Below are 19336 nucleotides of genomic sequence, written 5' to 3' on the forward strand. Positions count from 1 at the left end.
TACCCTCCCCAGTGTCTATCACCCAGTCACCCCATCCCTCCCACCCCACCCCCCACTCCAACAACACTCAGTTTGTTTCCTGCGATTAAGAATTCCTCATATCAATGAGATCATATGATACATGTGACAAGACAGAATTCTTAGAAGACCGTACTAGGCTAGGATTTCAGATTTGAAAACTGGGTTTTGTAAAACGTGTAAGTGTACCATGGGCCCTATGCTTCCTGGGCTGAGAAAATGCAGTATTTTATTTGGTGACATAAATATTCCTTATTATTTCCACATTGAGTTTCTGTTTCTTATTAGGAACCTAGTTTTTCAGATGATTTCATGTTCAGGTAATGGGATCTAATTTGGCATAACACTATTCCTCACTGCCCCATGTGAAAGAGCAGCCCACCGTGCTTACTGGTGCTACTTTGGGGTCCATTGGGTGGTCCCCACGTCCATGGTCTCTCCTTGGGTCCCACATCTGTGCTGCCCCGAGCTGGCTTCTGAGTTCTTAAATTCAGGATCCAACCAATCCAGCCATCCACCTGGTTAGCGCCTAAGAGTCAAAGACAGATATTTGAAAATCCTAATAGTACAAATATCAAAAGAAGGATGGCGTGCATAGAATTGCAGACCTTGAGGTAACATTTTATGAGCCTGGAACTGTGCCTGAGTTCAGGTTTTAGGGGTAAACAGATCGCTCAGGCAGAGAATTCCATCAGCTAAAAGAGTCTGAATTCTCCATGGGGCCTGCTAACCTGCTCTCCCCAGTGAGCCTCTGCCACCCAGTCCAGTGCTAGAACCTTCCCAGTAATGCCTAGAACCCTCTCCAGAGCTGTGGCTGGCTTTCTCTTCTCCCCTGTTCTCTCTTCTCTGCTTCCATCCCTTAGGAACAGAGCCTAGGTTTAGGAGTGTTGCATCAGGACGCAGTCTTTGAAATAGCAGCCTTGGCTTGTCTTCGGAGGGGACACACTCCCATTTGCCATTGCTACCCTGTCTTTAACCCTGGGAGTGCTGGGATGCCACTGGGAACCCCAAGAGCCCCTCTGATGGACTCTTTCCAGCAGAAGTTGGCACATACTGCAGGAAAATGGAATCTGCGTGCCTGCTTTGCTGTTTGTCCTTATGTCAGGCAAGACTCTCCTGCTACAGCGTAGCCTCTTTTCCTCTTGTTTAATCCTCAGAGGAGACGGAAGCTTTGCGAGCTTTCTGGCAACCGCTGTCCTTCTAGGAACCCTTCATGTGCTTGAATGCTATTAAATGACTCTTCAGACTTTTCTTCTCCAGACTAAATAATCTCCAGTCTCTTGGCCTTTTCTTGTTGCCCAGTCGCAGAGACCAATTTTCTAGCCATTTCATCATTTTGCTCCTCTCCGGCTGTGTTCCAGTTTCTCCGTGTCCCCACTGAATTGTGAAACTCAGACAGAACATGGTACAACGTGACCAGTAGGCTAAGTGATATGAATGTAAGTAGTAGTCCTTGGGAAGAAAAACTAAAACTCGGCTGGCTTCCCAAAGGCAGTGATAGTTGAGAGTGTTTTCAAGAATTAAAAAATGCAGGAGATGCATCCATGTTGAGAGTGATCTGAGGAAAATGTCCTTAATGTTAAAAAATTAAAATAGCATTAATAATCCATAAAGAGTCATAGTGATGATGATGATGATTTTTAGGGGCAAAATAATCACTGATGCGTGACTTCTACCAGGTCTCACTGGGTCCCCAGTGAGTTCCATCATTGCCGCATAGACATCTCTACTTGGGTATCCCACAAGTGCCTCCCACTCCCATCAGTACCAGAACCGAAATCACAGTTGCTGCCCTCAGAGTATCTCTCTTTCCTTTTGTTCCCAAGGTCAGTCAGTGGCGCCATGATCCACACCCCACGCAAGTCTGGAACCTTACATCCTCCTCTCTCTCTCTCTCTCTCTCTCTCTCTCTCTCTCTCTCTCTCTCCAGCCACCCATTTCCCATTCAACCCATTGGTTCTGCGTCTTCTGTGTCACTGAAGTCCTGCCCCTGCTGCCACCACCATTAGCTAATGGCCCCTAGGGTACTTGCCGTGGGGGGTAGGTCTGAGCTGTGGGAGCAGGAAAGGTCCCAGGACCATGGCTTCCCAGCTGTCTGTGTGACCCTGGGGAGGACAGTTCATCTCTGTGAGTCTTCTTCATTCGTAGCAAAAGGCAGTGGTCTCTTCGTGAGGTCTGGGCTGGATAATGCAGAACACAGCCAGGTCCCCTCCCGCCCCCGGCACCCTCCGAGACGTGGCCGTGCCTGCCTCCTCCATTCAGGCTGACCTCAGGCACCGCCATCCCAACATACACAGATCTGCTCGGCTCACTGCGGGGCCCAGAGCTCACACTGGCTCGCTTTCATCTGCAGAATGAGGTTCAAACTGCTTGGCCAGCCCTGCTTTTTCCCAGTATCATTTCCAACATTTCCTCTGCACTTGCAAAGCTTCCCCGACTCAATTCTCTCCTCTCCCTTCCTCTCTGCGTCCTTGCAGTGTGGGTGGTCCACCTTTTTGGTTGTTGTGCCACCTGGGAACACGCTGACTTCTGGCTTCCAGCAGAGTCTGCAGCAGCATCCCCAGTGTCCAGCCTGGCACCTGTCATCTAAGTGCTGGTGACGGTGATGAGCAGGTGTTGCAGTGAGGCTTGTAACTAGACCCTAATGTCTGGGGAGAAATCAGAGCAGCTTTGGCAAGGGGTGCCATCCAGTTAGGTGTTTTTAAATTGCCTGTGGAACTGTCTTAAGACAGATAAAGGTCAGTATGGTGTACTAGGATACCAGTTTCATACCAAACAGGTTAAGTAATACATTTATGATCTAAACACCAAGGGTCAGTACAGCTTGAGCTCTATATATGTGAGAATCCATTCATTTTATTTTTGCAAATATATATATATACACACACATGCATGCACTAGTAGTCATTAAATTGCATACAAAGATTATTTTACTCGAGCCCACCATTTGAACTATTATTTCAGGGTACACTGTACTTTAAAAATGAGTTTACTCCTCTGTGTGCACTTCTCTCTCTCTCTTTTTTTTTTTTCCCAAATAATTCAGAGTTTTTTTACTGTTCTATCTGATACTGTTTACCTTCAGAATTCCTAGTTTGCAATAGGGCAGTAAAGGAATTTTCGGGGATTTTTTTTTCATACTTGCAGCTAAAACAAAACAAAGCAAACAAAAAACGACCAGCTTGCGCACCTAGTGATATTTTATCATTTCCCTTGTCTCTGCAGTAACGTATGAAAACTTCATCCATCTGATCATCGCTCTGCCCGTTGCTGTCCTGTTGATAGTGGGAGGGCTGGTTATAATGCTGTATGTCTTCCACAGGAAAAGGTGAGTGACTCTGTGAAAAGTTCAGATACCTTGTGTGGCTGTGCTGTCTCGTGGTTTGAACCTGAGCGCGGGGAAACGTCGTGAGGATTTTGAGGAAGTATTTTATGGATTGGGAAACCTGATTTTCCCATCAAATGTTCCTCTCAGGAAAAAGAGAACATTTTCTAATGATTCAGCAGCAATGGAAAATGTATTTGGGGCCAGTACGGTTCATCCCCTCGCTCACAGATAACTGCTGCTCATGCAGAGATTTTTCCAAACACAGGGCCCGGCCTTTTCTGTCCAGTAGGCCTTTCAGTTTCTGATGAAGTAAAGAAACAAGTGTTTCATAAAAAGCTTTAATCCGAGGCCCCTGAAGAAGCCCAAGGACGTGTTAGCAAGATGGCTTTGGGGCCCGATGAGAGCCGACAGGCAGGAACTGTCCCCTCGCTCCCTTCCTCTGGATATCCACTTAACGAAACAGGACAAATAAAACTGATAGCGCAAAGATGACATGTGCGGAGATGGGTTTTGTTTTTTTTTAACCTGAATTTTACCCTTTTGACAGAAATAACAGCAGGCTGGGGAATGGAGTGCTGTACGCTTCCGTGAACCCAGAGTACTTCAGCGCCGCCGACGGTAAGCGGCTAAGCCAGGGTCGCTGCCTGGGGACATCCCAGATCGGGGAGCTTTCGGGAGTGTGGCTAATTTAGGGGGAAGAGGGTTGCAATATTTTGAGGTAACTTTGGCCTCAAAATACGTCTTGGTTAACACTTTTTTTTTGTTTTTGTTTTTTTGAATCAAAGTTTTCAGCAGTTCAAAGAGTATGTCAAAAATTCTGGGACTGTGCGGAATGCCCCAAAGAAAGACAGGCTTCAGAGATGACTGGTCAGCGCAGTAATCAATTTACTTAATCGCCTGAAATTTTATGCTAGAATGACAAAAGCTGTTTTAATTGTTGACGTCTAGTCAGAGGGGATGCCACAGCTGACCAAACCGTCCCCTTCAACTTGTTTCCGCTTGAGTTTCGTGTCGCTGTGACTGTCTTTGATCACTCACGGCTTCCCTGCATTTTTCTGTCTTGGAGTTCTTCTGTTCACCCCCTCCTGACTGGGATCACATGATTTATACCCTCACGGCCCATTCACATACCCTCGGATAGTAACTCATGAGGGCCATTTAGTTCAGTGACCGAGAAGGTCTGACTTGGAAGTTGGGTTGTACTCCATGGATATCTCTTTTTTTTTTTTTCCCCCTCGTTTGCTGTCTCTTCTCCCTCGTGGGCTTGAATCCAGACCTTTCAAAGTCAGTCAGTGTGGGGCATTGGTCCCAGCACCATTACCTGGCACTTTGCTGGGGGCTTTTATAAATGCCATCCCATAGGTCCCTATATCCCTGTAAGGTGGCTTTTCTCAGGCCCACCTGTGTGTAGGTGAGGCCGGGAGGTGCAGAGGAGAAGCTTGCCCAGGTCACATAGTGAGGTAGTTGAGAAGTTGGGGTAACACAGTCTCTGGTATCTTGTGGACAGTGTGATGCCATCACCGTGAGGTGAGCTCCTCGGGGCGGGCGGGGAAGCTCACCCACAGGAGTATCTGGATCGGGTTCATCAAGTGAATGAGTAAGTGCGTGAAATCGGGTAGATGCATTTAGAAAAAGTGTTTGCCTCTTCTTGGCTTTCGGTGAAGTGAAAGTTGATATAAAAGTATAGGAGATAGGAGATAGATTCATGATTATTCTGATTGATCATCCTGATCAAATGGAAAACATAAGAAAAACACTTTGACACTCAAAAGCACTATATAAATGTGTAAAGTTTCACTGTGATTTCTTTAATAGTTTCTAATTCAGTTCTGTTTACAGTAAAGCCAATCAAAAGCAGCCTCCCCTGAGTAGGAATCGAGTGCAGAATAATGACATTATTCCTGATTCTATAAAGATCTCACAAAGTTTTATTTTTAATAGGCACATATATATTTGTATGTGCATACACGCACACACACACACACACACCTCTGTACTCCTATAATTAATGTATGTATGTATATAAGGCATAGAGAACATTCTGGAAGGGTACACAACCAAACTTAAAATAGTAGTTACTTGCGGAGAGGATCTTTTTTCTTATTAAAAAAAAATATTTTTATGCATTGTTTGTATAAATGATAGCTTTTTTTAAAAAAAATAAGGTAAGGCAAGTCATCACACACCCAATGGAATTTATGGGGGGAATGCAAAGCCACTTTCCCTCTCTGTAAAGATGGAATAAGACTATTCCAGAGACTTTGCTCTGCTTTGAAATAAAGCACAGGAGACGGGCATTTGTAGTTTTGACTACGAAGCATCCAGGAAGTTTGGAAAGAGCATTAATACGATAATATCAGACAGTACTGGTGAACTGAATTCAAATTGTGTATCTTTCCAGAACTACTTTCATAATATGCCTTGATTCTTCTTTAAAAATAAAATAAACAAAACCCAAACTCATTGTCACCCGGGCCAACAGGTAGGAACACCATCACCTCATTTGAACTTAATTTATTCGGCCTTTTGACAAGCACCTTATAGCTAGTTTCCTCAAGGGGCCACAAAATGACATTGCAGTTCGCAAATGCTTTAAAAACTCCTTTCTCCAAAAGCTAATCTGCATGTCACCATTCTCCAGAGTACGCTGAAAATCCCCTATAGGGAAGTGCTGATAACATTGTGCCCATAACCTGAGGCTGGCTGGAGGGGCTTAGGACTGCTGGTTCAAGTCAGAGCTGCTGGGTTGAATTTAGAGAAAAGGATTCCAAGTGTTGACTTCAGGGACCTCCCAAGGAAGGAATGTGATTGGTTTTAACTCTGTTTTTTATGGTGTGCTACATAGTTAATTCTGACTAAAAGCAAGCCTGGATTTTCAGAGATAAATGGATTGAGGCAGTGTCTCTTTATACTTTCTGAGGGGTATTATGAAGAGTCTTATCTACAGGCTTGTCTGGCATACTTAACTCTCCTGAGCAAGCATCAGCCTCTTCTCGGGGGCTGTGTGGCACCTAAGCCATGCAGAGGGTAGACTTCCGTTTATGAAATTCCAAAACATGTAATGTGAAATACAAAAATGTGTATGAGAGAAAATTCTAGATTGATTAATATAGGCCATATTGGACACTCCTCCTCAGAGGTGTAATTTAGTTTTCATTCTGCCCATTCAGGTTGCAGGACGGATCCTCTGTTTTGTTTTCTTTTCTTTCTTACCTCCCTTCTCCCTGTTCCTCTCTTTCTGCTTCCTGCCTGCCTGGAATTACTTATTTAATTCCTTAAACCAGACCAAAAGCCTGGGCTGGAAAAGTCCTAGTTGGGCTCTGTCTTAGCATGTCCCACTACCCAGCCCCTCACCCCCCGGTTGTGGGAGGTCCCTGAGCTCACGGAGCCCAGGCCAGAGCCCTGGGGACACCCCTCTGCTCATCAGCTGTCCCTCCACCCTGCTCACCACTGAATGCTCCTTGGGGCCAGAGCTCAGTTGCTTCTGTACCCCTTTAGACACTCCGGGGTCTTTGATGAGGCTGGAGACACTTGTCTAGACGAGAATAGTGCTCCCAGTGGAAATATAATGCCAGTCCCATATGTAACCTCAAGTTTTTCTTGTGGCCATATAAAAAAAAAGTGTAAAAGAAACAGGTGAAATAAGTATTAACGATATGCTTTATTTAACCCAATATATGCAAAGTATTATCAATTTTAATATGTAATCAGTACAAAAACTATTGAAATACTCACATGATTTTTTGTGCTAAGATTTTGTGGGTTTTTTGGGGTTTTGTTTTTTAAAGTTTTATTTATTTCAGTAATCTCTCCACCCAATGTGGGGCTCAAACTCATGACCCCAAGATCAATAGTCACACGCTCCTACAACTGAGCCAGCTGTGTGTCCCTAAGTCTTTAAAACCTGTTGTGAATTCTATACTTAGCACATCTCAGATTGGACTCCTTTGTGGTTCTTCTATGCTGTTAGTATCCTCAGATTATCACAGAATCCTTGAAGACTTGAAATACCAGAATTTTTTTTAAGATTTTATTTACTTTTTTTTTTTTTTTTGAGAAATACCAGTATATGACCGTATTGCTGCCTGACAGAAATTTCAGGACAAGCCGCGTCATTGTTCCCAATGTTCTCTGTGGGCTTTAGGAAGTGGCATCTTGTGTTCTTTGGTTTCCCCCCAAAAGCACCTTCTGCCCAGGGGGTCCCTTGCCTTACCTGGCTCAGTTCTGGTTTCTTCTTCTCTAGTGTATGTACCTGACGAGTGGGAAGTTGCTCGAGAGAAGATCACCATGAGCCGAGAGCTGGGGCAGGGCTCATTTGGGATGGTATACGAAGGAGTTGCCAAAGGCGTGGTTAAAGATGAGCCAGAAACCAGGGTGGCCATTAAAACAGTGAACGAGGCCGCGAGCATGCGTGAAAGGATTGAATTTCTTAATGAGGCTTCAGTGATGAAGGAGTTCAATTGTCACCACGTGGTAAGAGACAGCCCCCCAGGAAGCCAGAACCTGACACAGGGAGAACCCTTCCCTGGAGACTCCCAGGGTGTCTGTGGCCCCACTTGGGGAGTTTGGTGTCTTCCTCCACCCCCCTGGCCCCCGCCTTCCGGAGTCCCCCATCACCTCACGGTTGCCCTTAGACATCTGTGCATGGGAGGCAGACCCCGGCCAGTGGAGCCCCCTGGGGCCTGCTCATGTGGGCCCTGTAGGTCCCAGCACCAGACAGTTCGAGAAGCGTGGGTGGGGATAGTCGCGGGTAACCCTCACCCTCTGAGTCCTTCTCTTTGTCATTCCTCCCAGGTGCGGTTGCTGGGGGTAGTGTCCCAGGGCCAGCCGACGCTGGTCATCATGGAACTGATGACACGGGGGGATCTCAAAAGCTATCTCAGGTCTCTGAGGCCAGAAATAGAGGTTAGTTTTGGTTTTAACCGACTTTGCACGTTATCCGTCCTTTCCCCCAGGAGATACGGTGACTTTAAATTTACTTACTCTCAGTATCGAATGTTTCTTGCCGCATGCTTGGTTGTAGGTCCTTTATGTGAAAGATTTCCCTGACTAGAGGGGGACCTGTGAGCTTTTGTGAGAGGCACTTGCCATTCCTCAAGTACCCGCCTCCCTAACGCCTCTGCGTCTGTTCCTGCATTCCCTCTTCCACCACCGGTTACCTCCTCCACCGCCCACGCTCCCTGAACCCCCGCCGCCCCCCACCTCCCCGGCCAGGAGGAACCATCTCCTCCGCTGACTTCTCTCCTAGCACGGACTCTCTCCTCTCTGGTCCCTGAGTGGATTCCCCTCCCACCCCATCGTGTTTGGCTTCTCACCCTGGGGAACAGCCACACCCAGTTCAGGGTCAGTGTTTGGGGCAGGCAGTCTTTCCATAAATGCTTGTCAGTTCAGTGTTAGATGGACGCGATTCTTGTGCCAGGGTGGTCTCCCACCCAGCTCCATGCACAAGACAGCCTCTCCCTCATGAGCCCCCTCCCCACCCACACGCCCCTTCCCCCCACCCCATGCTGTCAACAGCCTGCGCCTTGGAGACCGGGAAGCCTTGTTTCTCAAACTCTGCACCCGCATTTCAGGCCCGATTCTGAGGCAGACTGATACTCGCCTCAGCTGCACAGTCTGCTTCATCTAGTAAAAAAGATCCATTTGTGTTATGAGCTTCAAAGTCTAAACCGGCTGAAATCCTGTGTAATTTTTCATTAGTCACCGTGGTATCTCCCCTTGTGTGGCAGGAACCCACAAACCAGCTTTTTATCATATGGAAGCATGACTTGAAAGTGAGGAATTCTAAGAATAAACCGGTAGATAAACACTTACAAATAATCCCAGCAACATCTGCCTTTCATTGGGTCACCTTGGTGGGTTCAAAGTCCTTACTTTCACCCTGACTTTGTTCCACGTTGAGTAGGCTTTGTATCTGCTTGCCCCTGCCAGAATCCTTCCCTTTCTCTACCCCTTTTGAATTTCTACAGCTTTTCTCTGCTTGAGTTTAATCTTTTGTTTTCTTTTAATCTGCAACTTAATTATCCCCCACGTAGTATTTCCTCAATTTGAGCTCTGAGCACCTGTTTGCGTGTGGCTTCCTTTATTCACAGCAGATGATGCTTGTGATTCTGTGAGGGTCACGAGGCTGAGTGTGGCCCGGGGCACCTGCGAGCAGGGTACAACACACCCACCCTCTGCTCTGCCACCGTGGGTCCCCAACTCCCCTGGATCTTAATGCCTTTTCCTGGCTCTCTTTGGTCATTCACAAGCCAGAGTGAAGGAGAACCGCTTCATCAGATGGGCAGCTAGAGATGCATGGCAGCGTATTTCTTTTCAGATTCATTCAAGGCACCTCTGAAAAGTATGGAACCCTCACTCCCTGCATCCCCGACTTCAGGCACAGAATAAACATTTGGGACACGTCTCAGTCCTGGCTCTGCTGTTTAGCTGTCTGCCGTCCTCAGGCAGCCGCTGCGGGCCTCTGCACCTCGGCTTCCTCACGTGTAAAATAAGAGGGTTGGACAAGATGATTATCCAAGTCCTTTTCAGATCTAAAATTCACTCTTAGATTTGTCAGATTTAAACTTGTTCTTCCGAACTCATGTCAAGTATAAAAATATGTATGCTTGTCCTGCAGATTCATTATATTCTACTTGGCATCTTCTCCCCAAGTGAAGATTTGCTCATTTACTTTGCTAAATGTGGGTGTTTATGTATACATGTCTTCAGTAGCTCTGAGCAAATGAAAGATTTCCGCTCTCTGAAATGTCTGAAAGAACGGCACTGCAGAACCATGAGCCGACAAAATGGCAGCCCTCTCCTCCGATATTTACAGCCAGGTTCCTTTCATTGAGTCTGTTTTTCATATTAGTTATGAATGACCACTTCCAATAAACACATATACTTAATACTCCACAGCTTAAGTATGATGAGCATAAACTTAACATTTTACCCGCAGATTTCCTAGCATACCATGCATATCTAGAGCCCCGAAAAGGTTCAACGGCAATGGTGGGTCCAGGGGGCGGGGGTTGGGGGGGAAACAGCTTGTCTAAACAAGGTTCCTGTGTAAAAGAAAGTGGTGGCTCAGGCTTACCCTTGAGGACGTCATGTCACTTCCCCAGGAAACTCAGTGATAAGTATTTTAAATCACCAGAGACGGTGTTGATAGTCTCTTCAGAAGGTGAATGTATGTCAAGCATAGGGAACTAACTGGGAAGTACTTGGAGGGTTGTTACCCTGCTTCTAGAAGGCAGCTTGCAACAGAGACTAGCACGTCACTGGACAAAGCCAATCTCCACCAAGCACAGACCCTGTCCAGGGTCCAGGCACTGGCAGGCACTTTCCATGCATGGTCCCAGCTCATCCTCCCAGCAGTGATCCCACCCAGGCATGCTCTGCCCATGGTCCACAGGGTTTGAGCTGGGAAGGTGGCATGTGGGACCTGTCAGAGCAACTTGGCTTTGCAGTGTTGTAACAGATGCTCTGTAGTCAGGGAAACTGAGGTAAAATCTATTGTGCTAGCATGAGCAAGAGGTGGTTAGCATCTAACCTGTGGCAAGCTGATTGGCTTTGTATTTTTTTTTTAAGGTTAGAGAGATTTGGGCACATGTTTTACATAAACTTCTTCCCACATGGATTTATTATTATTATTTGGAGGCATTGCTCTTTAATTCTAAAGCCAGTATGTTGCCCTCCTCTGCAAAAAAAAAAGGAAATGCTCATCCATGTTCCATGTCACCGTTTTATATTCATCCCCCTCTGGAATAAGCTTCACCTGGACTTAAATGGCAAGTGCCTGTTTTCCTTGGTGTCCCCGGAAAATAATAATCCAAAGAATGCCACATTGTAAGGTGAAAACATTAATCTCAATATTTTTGTACTTTAGAAGAAAGTTGAAGAGAAAGAGAAAGATCAAATAATTTATAACAATGCTTATGTGGGAAATAAAGCATACAGTGTCCGTTTGGGAAATACATTTGCTTATTTCCGCATAGCCTTTGTAATATTCTCTCCGTCCTTTTACCTGTACTTTGATTATAGAAATAAAAGGAACATATGAACTAATAAAAATTTGAGTAACCAAGAATTCGTAATATGAGAAATTGTTAGTTTCACTTTAAATACTTTTTGTCCTACCCAAAATAGAAAATGCTGGTCCCAAGTTGTGCTAATTGGTGTTTCTCTCTGCAGCTTTGTGTGATGTGGTCAGTGAGCAAGCGCATGACTTTACCACGAAGCAGATGCTATGGTCTCCGTAATAATATGTTCCCTCTGAGCAAGTCCTGCTTCTTAGGTCATTACCTGTGGTGCTCAGATTGAACCAAGATGGATTTGCACATCCTGAAAGAACGTAGGGTGGGAAAAACTCCTTCAGTTCTCACCTGAGTTTTTTTTTTAAATCTCCAACAGAATAATCCAGTCCTAGCACCTCCAAGCCTAAGCAAGATGATCCAGATGGCTGGGGAGATTGCCGATGGCATGGCATACCTCAACGCCAACAAGTTTGTCCACAGAGACCTTGCTGCCCGGAACTGCATGGTGGCCGAAGATTTCACGGTCAAAATCGGAGGTGTGTTCTTAGCTTTCCAGATCTGAACAAGAACTCAACTCACACATTTCAGGGACTGAGTTGGCATTAGCCTACCTGTGAAGAGGTTTTCCAGTGCATCCCATGAGTACAGAGTCTTGCTCTTGGGAATAATGTGGCTATCTCCAGTTGATAGTCAATCACAGACCTGGCTGGGTTGGCTCAAATCCCAATAGCACATGTGGGCACAGTGAAACAAGCAGTGGGCAAGGATGGGCTGAGGCCATGGTCCCTGAGATAGCCTCTCCCAGCACTTGAGGCATTTCTTGGCAGAACAGTTCTAAGCATTGGTTACAGAAATAATTGAGGCAACATCCTCAGATTATTTTGACCTGGGAATAAAAGTTGCCATCCGAACTACCAATATTCCCCCAATATTCCCAGCTTGTAAGGAGCTTTGTCTTCCCAGTGGTCCATGGAGTTTTCTAAGAGGTGAGGTCCCCTAACAGTGAAGGCACCTACACAGAGCAAGAGCAGTGACAGGGACGTGGCAAGCCCTGTGACAGGGAGGTGGCAGTCCTTTATTGGGGTTCACACCCAAGTTGATCAACCTCTAAACTCTTGACCTGTTATAATACTTAGCTGACCAACCTGCTGGTTAGACCTCTTATTGCCACCACCCACTCAAACACCAAAAAAAAAAAGGTTGGATTGCATTTCTGGCGCTAGTTAGAAATTCATTTCAGCCTTTAGGTTTGGACTTTGCTTTGATCTCTTAATCCTGATTAAAGAAAAACAGAACAAAAACCACATACAACCTCAGGGCTGCTCAGGAAAACACCTCCTCTTACCAGAACCCTTATCTTCCTACTATGAGATGATGATGGTTCAGAAAAACATCAAATATTTATCCTGAGAAACTGTAGGGGACACTTTACATCTGAAATCTATTTAAAATTAACCTCTTTGACTTTCCCAACACATAAAAACAGACACAGAGAGTTAGACAAAATGAGGGGGCAGGGAATATGTCCCAAACAAAAGAACGGGACAGAATCACAGCAAAAGAGCTAAACAAATCAGAGATGAGCAATATGCCTGATAGAGAATTCAAAGTAATCGTCATAAAGATACTCACTGGACTTGAGAAGAGTGGAGGATCTCATTTGAGACCTTCAACAAAGTGATACAAAATATACCAAAGAAGCAATCAGAGATGAAGAACTCAATAACTGAAATTAAAAATACACTAGAGAGAATAAGAAGTAGAGGAGGCAGAAGAACAGATCAATGAGCTGGAAGAGAGAGTAATGGAAAGCAACCAAATGGAACAGGAAAAAGGATAGGTTAAAGGAAGTTAGAGGATAGGTTAAAGGAAGTCAGTGACACCATCAAACATAGTAACACTCACATTATAGGGATTCCAGAAGGAGAAGAGAAAATTTATTTGAAGAAATAATAGCTGAAAACTTCCCCAAACTGGGGAAGGAAATAGACTGAGGAAGCAGAGAGAGCCCCCAACAAAATCAACCCAAGGAGGTCCACGACAAGATACATAATATTAAAATGGCTAAAAGTAGTGATAAAGAGAATTTTAAAAGCAGCAAGAAAAAAAAGAAAATAGTTACATACAAGGGAAACCCTGTAAAACTATAAGCTGATTTTTCAGCAGAAATTTTGCAGGCCTGAAGGGAATGGCATGATATATTCAAAGTACAGGAAAAATAATAATAAGGTAAAATGAAACTAACCTCTTTGTCTAGTTCTTGAGCTGTCTATTCTGGAAATGCTCACCTTTCCTTAGCAGTAATTTTTTTCTTTAGCAATGATTTTGAATGAACTATTTTGGCCCTTTAGTTGTGAACAATGAGTATCCCCTCTAGAATAGTTATCAAATGAGGGGTGATTTTTCATTTGTAGGAGACAGGGGTGATGAATGGAGCCATATCATAGAGTAAACATCCCTTAGTCATCAGAATTACTCAGGAGCCACCAGTGTGTCCCTGAATTTGGCCCTTTGAAGCACCCACACATCTGGTGCCCCTTGAAGCCCAAGAGGCTGTCATGCTCCAGGGTTTCCAAGGAAGAGCCTCCCTGGCTGCTGTTTGCGCTTTCTTTGTGCTTCCTGCTCACTCCCCCCTTCCCTTTCCATTCCCCTCCCTTTTTCATGGGGACTCAGATTGTTCCCACAGGGATGCTAACCAGTTCCCCTTCCCCAGTACTAGGGAACCGGGAAGGCCTGAGCTTCAATCTTGGTTCTGCCAATCACAGATAAGACTTGGGCCAAGTGCCTTAAGTTCTGTGAGCCTCAGTTTCTGTCCCTCTGAAATGGGCATGCTGATACAGCAGACCTATGAGATGGTGGGAAGAAGTGGGTGGGTGCAGGGAAGCTCTAAGCACATGGCTGGCATGGGGCTGGTCCTCAGTAGATATTTGGTTCCTCCGGCCGTCGGCATCGTGCTTCCTACCCTCTTTCCGGCACATGCAGGAGCCTGGTTCATGCTATTCTCTTCCTGGTTTCACATCATGGTGGGAGAGCTATTGTTGTGCGACTTGCCGTTTGAAGTCCCAAGTCAGCAAGGACCATATTTACCGTTTAACCAGGTGGCACATTTATAGTGCCATTTTCTTTGTACTTGTGGTTTTTCTCCCTAAAATTTGAAATTTTTCTTTTGTGTTAAGAAATAGCTTGTGTTCTTTTTCTGGGATTTCCTTTTTTTTTTGGTCCTTTTTGTGCAAGTAAAGGCAAGTCTTCTCATTTGCATGTCACTGGATTAATTCTGAGATAAGACTTCAACATTTCATTTTTATTCTTCACTAGGGTTCAAAAACCCTGTTTTTCCTATGCCCAGTGTCTCATGGATTACAAACATGACAGGTAATTTTACCAGAGGCAGTTCGATGGCCCTCAGCTCAGTACAAGTAAATTGTGTTGGTTAACGTCCAAGGAACTTTATTCCCTATGTTTGCTTTGTAGCCTTACCGCTTTGTGGCACAGTTAGAGACATGAATGAACATTTTAGAAAGGAGAGCAGCCCTTTCTCCTGGGAAGGCGAACAGAAGAGTCCCTGTAAGAAAAGGTTGTATGATTGAGTGGAAAATCAAAATCTGACAAAGAAGCAATAATTTAGGATTATAAAGCAAGCCTGCCATCAAACGTAATTATGTGACATCTTCTAGAGACATGGAAAATGGAAGAAATTTTCAAAAACGAGTGGGAGTATTATGATGAAAAACATTATTGAGTAATAGCTCCAGGGGCCTAGTAAATAGCATCTCCTAGGCATCTTACTGGGTACTTTTTTTCCCCGTGAATCTGTACTTTCAATATTTTCCCCCATATTAAGCAGCAAAACTATTTTATTTCCTCTGGCAGTGGGGCAGTGCTACCGAGTAAATAAGAGTCAACATGCCCTTGTTTATTTCACCAGGTTTTAAAACCACGTTAAGTACCTTTGGTCTACACAGTACATATTTTCTTGATAAACTGTAAGGCTTGATAATGTGTAACTGCTTCTCATTTTAAATGAATAAAGAAATTAACTATTTATTTATTTGGAATTAACTTTTTTTAAAAGATTATTAGAGAGCAGGGGGAGGGGCAAAGGGAGAGGGAGAGAAAGAATCTCAAGCACACTCCCCGCTGAGCACGGAGCCAAACTCAGGGCTCGATCTCACGACCGTGAGATCATGACCTGAGCCAAAATCAAGAGTCAGACGCTTACCCGACTAAGCCACCCAGGCTCCTCTGGAATTAGCTTTTTTAAAGAGTCAAATTATAAACATCTGAAAGCCGAGATTTTTTGGTATTTCTTTGTCACGTGATTAATCAGCTATCCCTTACTGATTCTGCCTCATACAACTGCAAACACTGAGGCCCAGCCTCCTTAAAGTACGGCTCCCCCTTGGATGTGGTTGTAGGGCCGTCCCCTGCAGCAGGGACGGGACATCTTTGCTTCTGCCCTGAGAGCTGCTCAGAGTACGTCACTCTGGTGCCTTCTCTCCACCTTACAGATTTCGGTATGACGAGAGACATCTACGAGACAGACTACTACCGGAAAGGAGGAAAGGGGTTGCTGCCTGTGCGCTGGATGTCCCCCGAGTCTCTCAAGGATGGAGTCTTCACTACTCACTCCGACGTCTGGTATGAGAGACTTTTCCTGTACCACAAGCCCGGAGCCCTCCAGCCTCCACAGATCCCATTGGCTCATTCTCAAGGGCTTTATTTTCCTCCTGTTTTCTGTTCACTCTTACCCCATTTCCAGCTTCGGCTAATAAATGTTACGTGGGCCACATTGCTGCGTTGTTTAAGGGTTCCTGTTGTGGGCAGGCTAGCTGAGGGCATTTGTGGGATCTAAAGAATTTATAGGGCCAACATTTCTTTCGATCCTTAGCTGCTCACTAAGCGGCCAGGAGCCCTGGGGACAGGGCACCAGGAGTCCGAGAACTTCACCTCTCCCCTGCCTGCCTGCTCTCATTTTTTCTTTCCCAACAGCCACTCTGTGTGTGCGCGGCTGCCTTACCTAATTAAAACTTCAGATTGCAGACGTTACTTTATTTAGACCCAAAGCTCACGAGTCCGGATGTGTTTTCTTGTTGGTCCCATCTGCTGTCTGTCCTTTTTCCATGGGCATCATCATCGTTGACCCAAGGATGGTATGGAAAGCAAAATGTCTCCCTTAATAATAAATGTATCTTGGTGTCGAAAGCTTACCAGCTGAGGAGTGCAGAGGACTCTCAGTAGTACTGTTTATTGTGATTCATCAGCAACATTGTAGAGAGGAGGTCAGGCTCTAAAATACAACTGAGGTCCTTGGCAGGCCGAGGTCCTGGCACATCTACCTTCTAGCACGTCAGCTAGTTTCTTGGCTGTCCTCTCAGGAGGTCCCATTGCTGATGTGTTACAGAAATGGTAGTTGTTTACTCCAAATGCCTGGATGACCACATAGAGGAGCTATTTAAATAGTGACCGACATCGTCTTTTTTTATAACCTCGTGAACCTTTCACAGTTCGAGGGTCTTGGATCTTTGAAGACAGGTGCAAATTGGAAATAGCATTTGAATATGACCCGGCAAAGCGCGATTGCCTCTCGAGTTCACGTAGGAGACCTGTTTTGCAATCAGCCTGTCCAAGATACTTATCTCTTTGCTGTCAAGTCAAAGTGCTCACCATCATTTTTAGATGTAGAGATGATGGGGAGAGGACAGGCCTGGGTCTGTTCCTTCATCTGATTATTCTAGCCTCCATGCCTCCAAAAGCTCCAAGGTCAGCTTACAGTGTGATAAAATAGAAAAAACTGTTGAGAGTCAGGGAAAACAAGGGGAAGAATAGGAAGATAAAACTAGAGTTATTAATATCTCCAGGCTAATTTTGCCCAAAGTCTGGTTAGCAACGATTGCGACAAGCAGCAACGAAGGGACATATAGGGTGTTCGATGCCAGTGTTCTCTCACTTGATGGCATAGATGTTATGAACCAATAATATATTTATATAAACAAGAGTGAGTATTTGGTATTCATTCCATTCACTGTCCAGGCATTGAGTACTTTAGGTTTTTGTTTTTTTAACGCAGCCTTTGAGGGTAACACAGGTAGGTAGCGTAGGCCGGCCAGGACGTTGGTGAATATGGAAGGTTTCTCAGTTGCCTAGAATTTAAAGCTTCCCCTGTCAAAGGAATGGAAATCATTTTATTAAAGGTTTTTCTTTTTTTTTTTTTTTAAGATTTTATTTATTTGACAGAGAGAGTGAGTGAGCATAAGCAGGGCAAGCAGCAGAGGGAGAGGGAGAAGCAGACTCCCTACTGAGCAGGGAGCCCCATGCGGGGCTCGATCCCAGGACCCTGGGATCATGACCTGAGCCAGAGGCAGACACTTAGCCGACTGAGCCACCCAGGTGCCCCAGTCATTTTAGAATATGTTCAATAGCATAGTCATTCCTAAACAGTTGAAAATCTAGAAAGAGAGACAAAGGATTTTATTTGACTTTGTAAAGGAGACCCAGAATCTCAGGTTTGGGGGGTATCCCTGCGGTCACGTCCAGCCCCCAGGTCCCATCCATGGCACCTTTGACAGCTAGTTGTTGAGCTTCTGCTCACGTCTCTAAGGACTGCTTACTCCCTCCCTCCCAAAAACAGACCACCCTACTTCTTAAGACATCCTTGTTCTTTGCTGGTCTTGCTCCTATCATGCCTACATCGGTCTCTTGGTGATACCCACTGACCCTTCTCTGTGGCCAGTGCGCACCCTGCTCTGGTTTTGATAAGATGGGCCTTGGAGTCACAAGGAAGTGGTCTCTTTTCTCTAGTTTGGACATTTCCACATTTTTCTGCGGCCCTTTGAGATTTTATTCCCAGGCGCTTGGACACTGTATTGGCTCCTTCGACAGCTCCTCTGTAGCGCTGTATCCCAGCCTTTGGGTTAGAAGACACGAGTGTGTTCCCTTCCTGGGCATCTGGGTCAACCTACAGTAGTCTTCATGTCTTGACTCACTAAGGTTTCCAAACCGCCACAAATATCCAGGGTTGGTTGCACGCACTTATAATCATTTGCTTCTTTAGTGGCTAATGAATGAGAGCGGGGAACGTGGGTCTCTCTGTAGGTCTTGAGTTGCTGGTGGGTGGGACACTGACCCGATCCCGTCTTGGTGTGCTGAGGCGTAGTTGCTGACCTCAGGCAGCCCTGGCACTGACCTGTGAGATTGACAGCAAGTTGTCCCTTCTCTGGGGGAGAACAGTGCTCATAATGAGAAAAGGCGTCACACAAAGGCATTTGTCCAGTGTTTCAGGAAGAAATGTGTCCACAAAATTCATGACTTGGTTTTATATGATGGCATTAATACCAGTGCCACATGGCAAATTACCTGCTTTGAAAAACACATGAGTTTTGCCTATTTCTGATTGGCTGTGTGGCCTTGGTCAAGCCATGGGACATCTCTGGGCTTTGGTTACTCCATCTGTGAGGTGAGGGGTGAGGTGTGTTTAGGAATGTCTACACGCCCTACGGGGTCTGCAGGAGCTTGATCGGTGTTTAAACAGCCCCTGTGACAAGTGGTGATGCCCCGGGGCCATCTTGGTGTTGGGTAGAGTTGGTTCGGCCTCCGTCCTTTAGACCCCATACAGCTGGTCACGTCCCGTGAAGGATGACCAGACTCCAGCATTAAGTGGCCCTTGCTGACAAGCGACACGGACGTCACACAAGAGTCACTCCAGGGAAGGCCTCTGGGGGAGAGCTGGGCCTCTTACCTGCTGTGTTATTTCGCGGGTGTGATCGCAAGGACCTGGCGAGGCTCAGGACATGCTCGGCGTGTGCAAGAACAAGGTGACTAGAGACATACTCCCTGTCCTTGAGGGGTGAAGTCTTAGGGGAAGAGGAAGTGATCCTGACAGGCTAGAGTCACAGAAGCCTAGCCAGAAGAGATGGGGTCATAGGGCACCCTAAAATATGAATTGTCACCGATGGGGACATGAGGGTGCGGGTTT

At 45.6% G+C, this 19336-nt stretch overlaps 1 protein-coding gene across 1 annotated transcript; it reads left to right on the forward strand.

The window, feature by feature from the left end:
• The first annotated feature begins 3132 nt into the window (after nt 1–3132).
• Nucleotides 3133–16568, forward strand: LOC102731850 (insulin-like growth factor 1 receptor). The gene is made up of 6 exons (XM_081831585.1): nt 3133–3346; nt 3894–3964; nt 7590–7819; nt 8141–8251; nt 11741–11900; nt 15873–16568. The coding sequence occupies exons 1-6, from the start codon at nt 3321–3323 to the stop codon at nt 16214–16216; spliced, it is 942 nt and encodes a 313-aa protein (XP_081687711.1). The 5' UTR covers nt 3133–3320; the 3' UTR covers nt 16217–16568.
• Nucleotides 16569–19336: the final 2768 nt, after the last annotated feature.

This window comes from Leptonychotes weddellii, chromosome 9, assembly GCF_054177405.1.
Source record: "Leptonychotes weddellii isolate Sample4059 chromosome 9, ASM5417740v2, whole genome shotgun sequence".
Taxonomy (NCBI): Eukaryota; Metazoa; Chordata; class Mammalia; order Carnivora; family Phocidae; genus Leptonychotes; species Leptonychotes weddellii.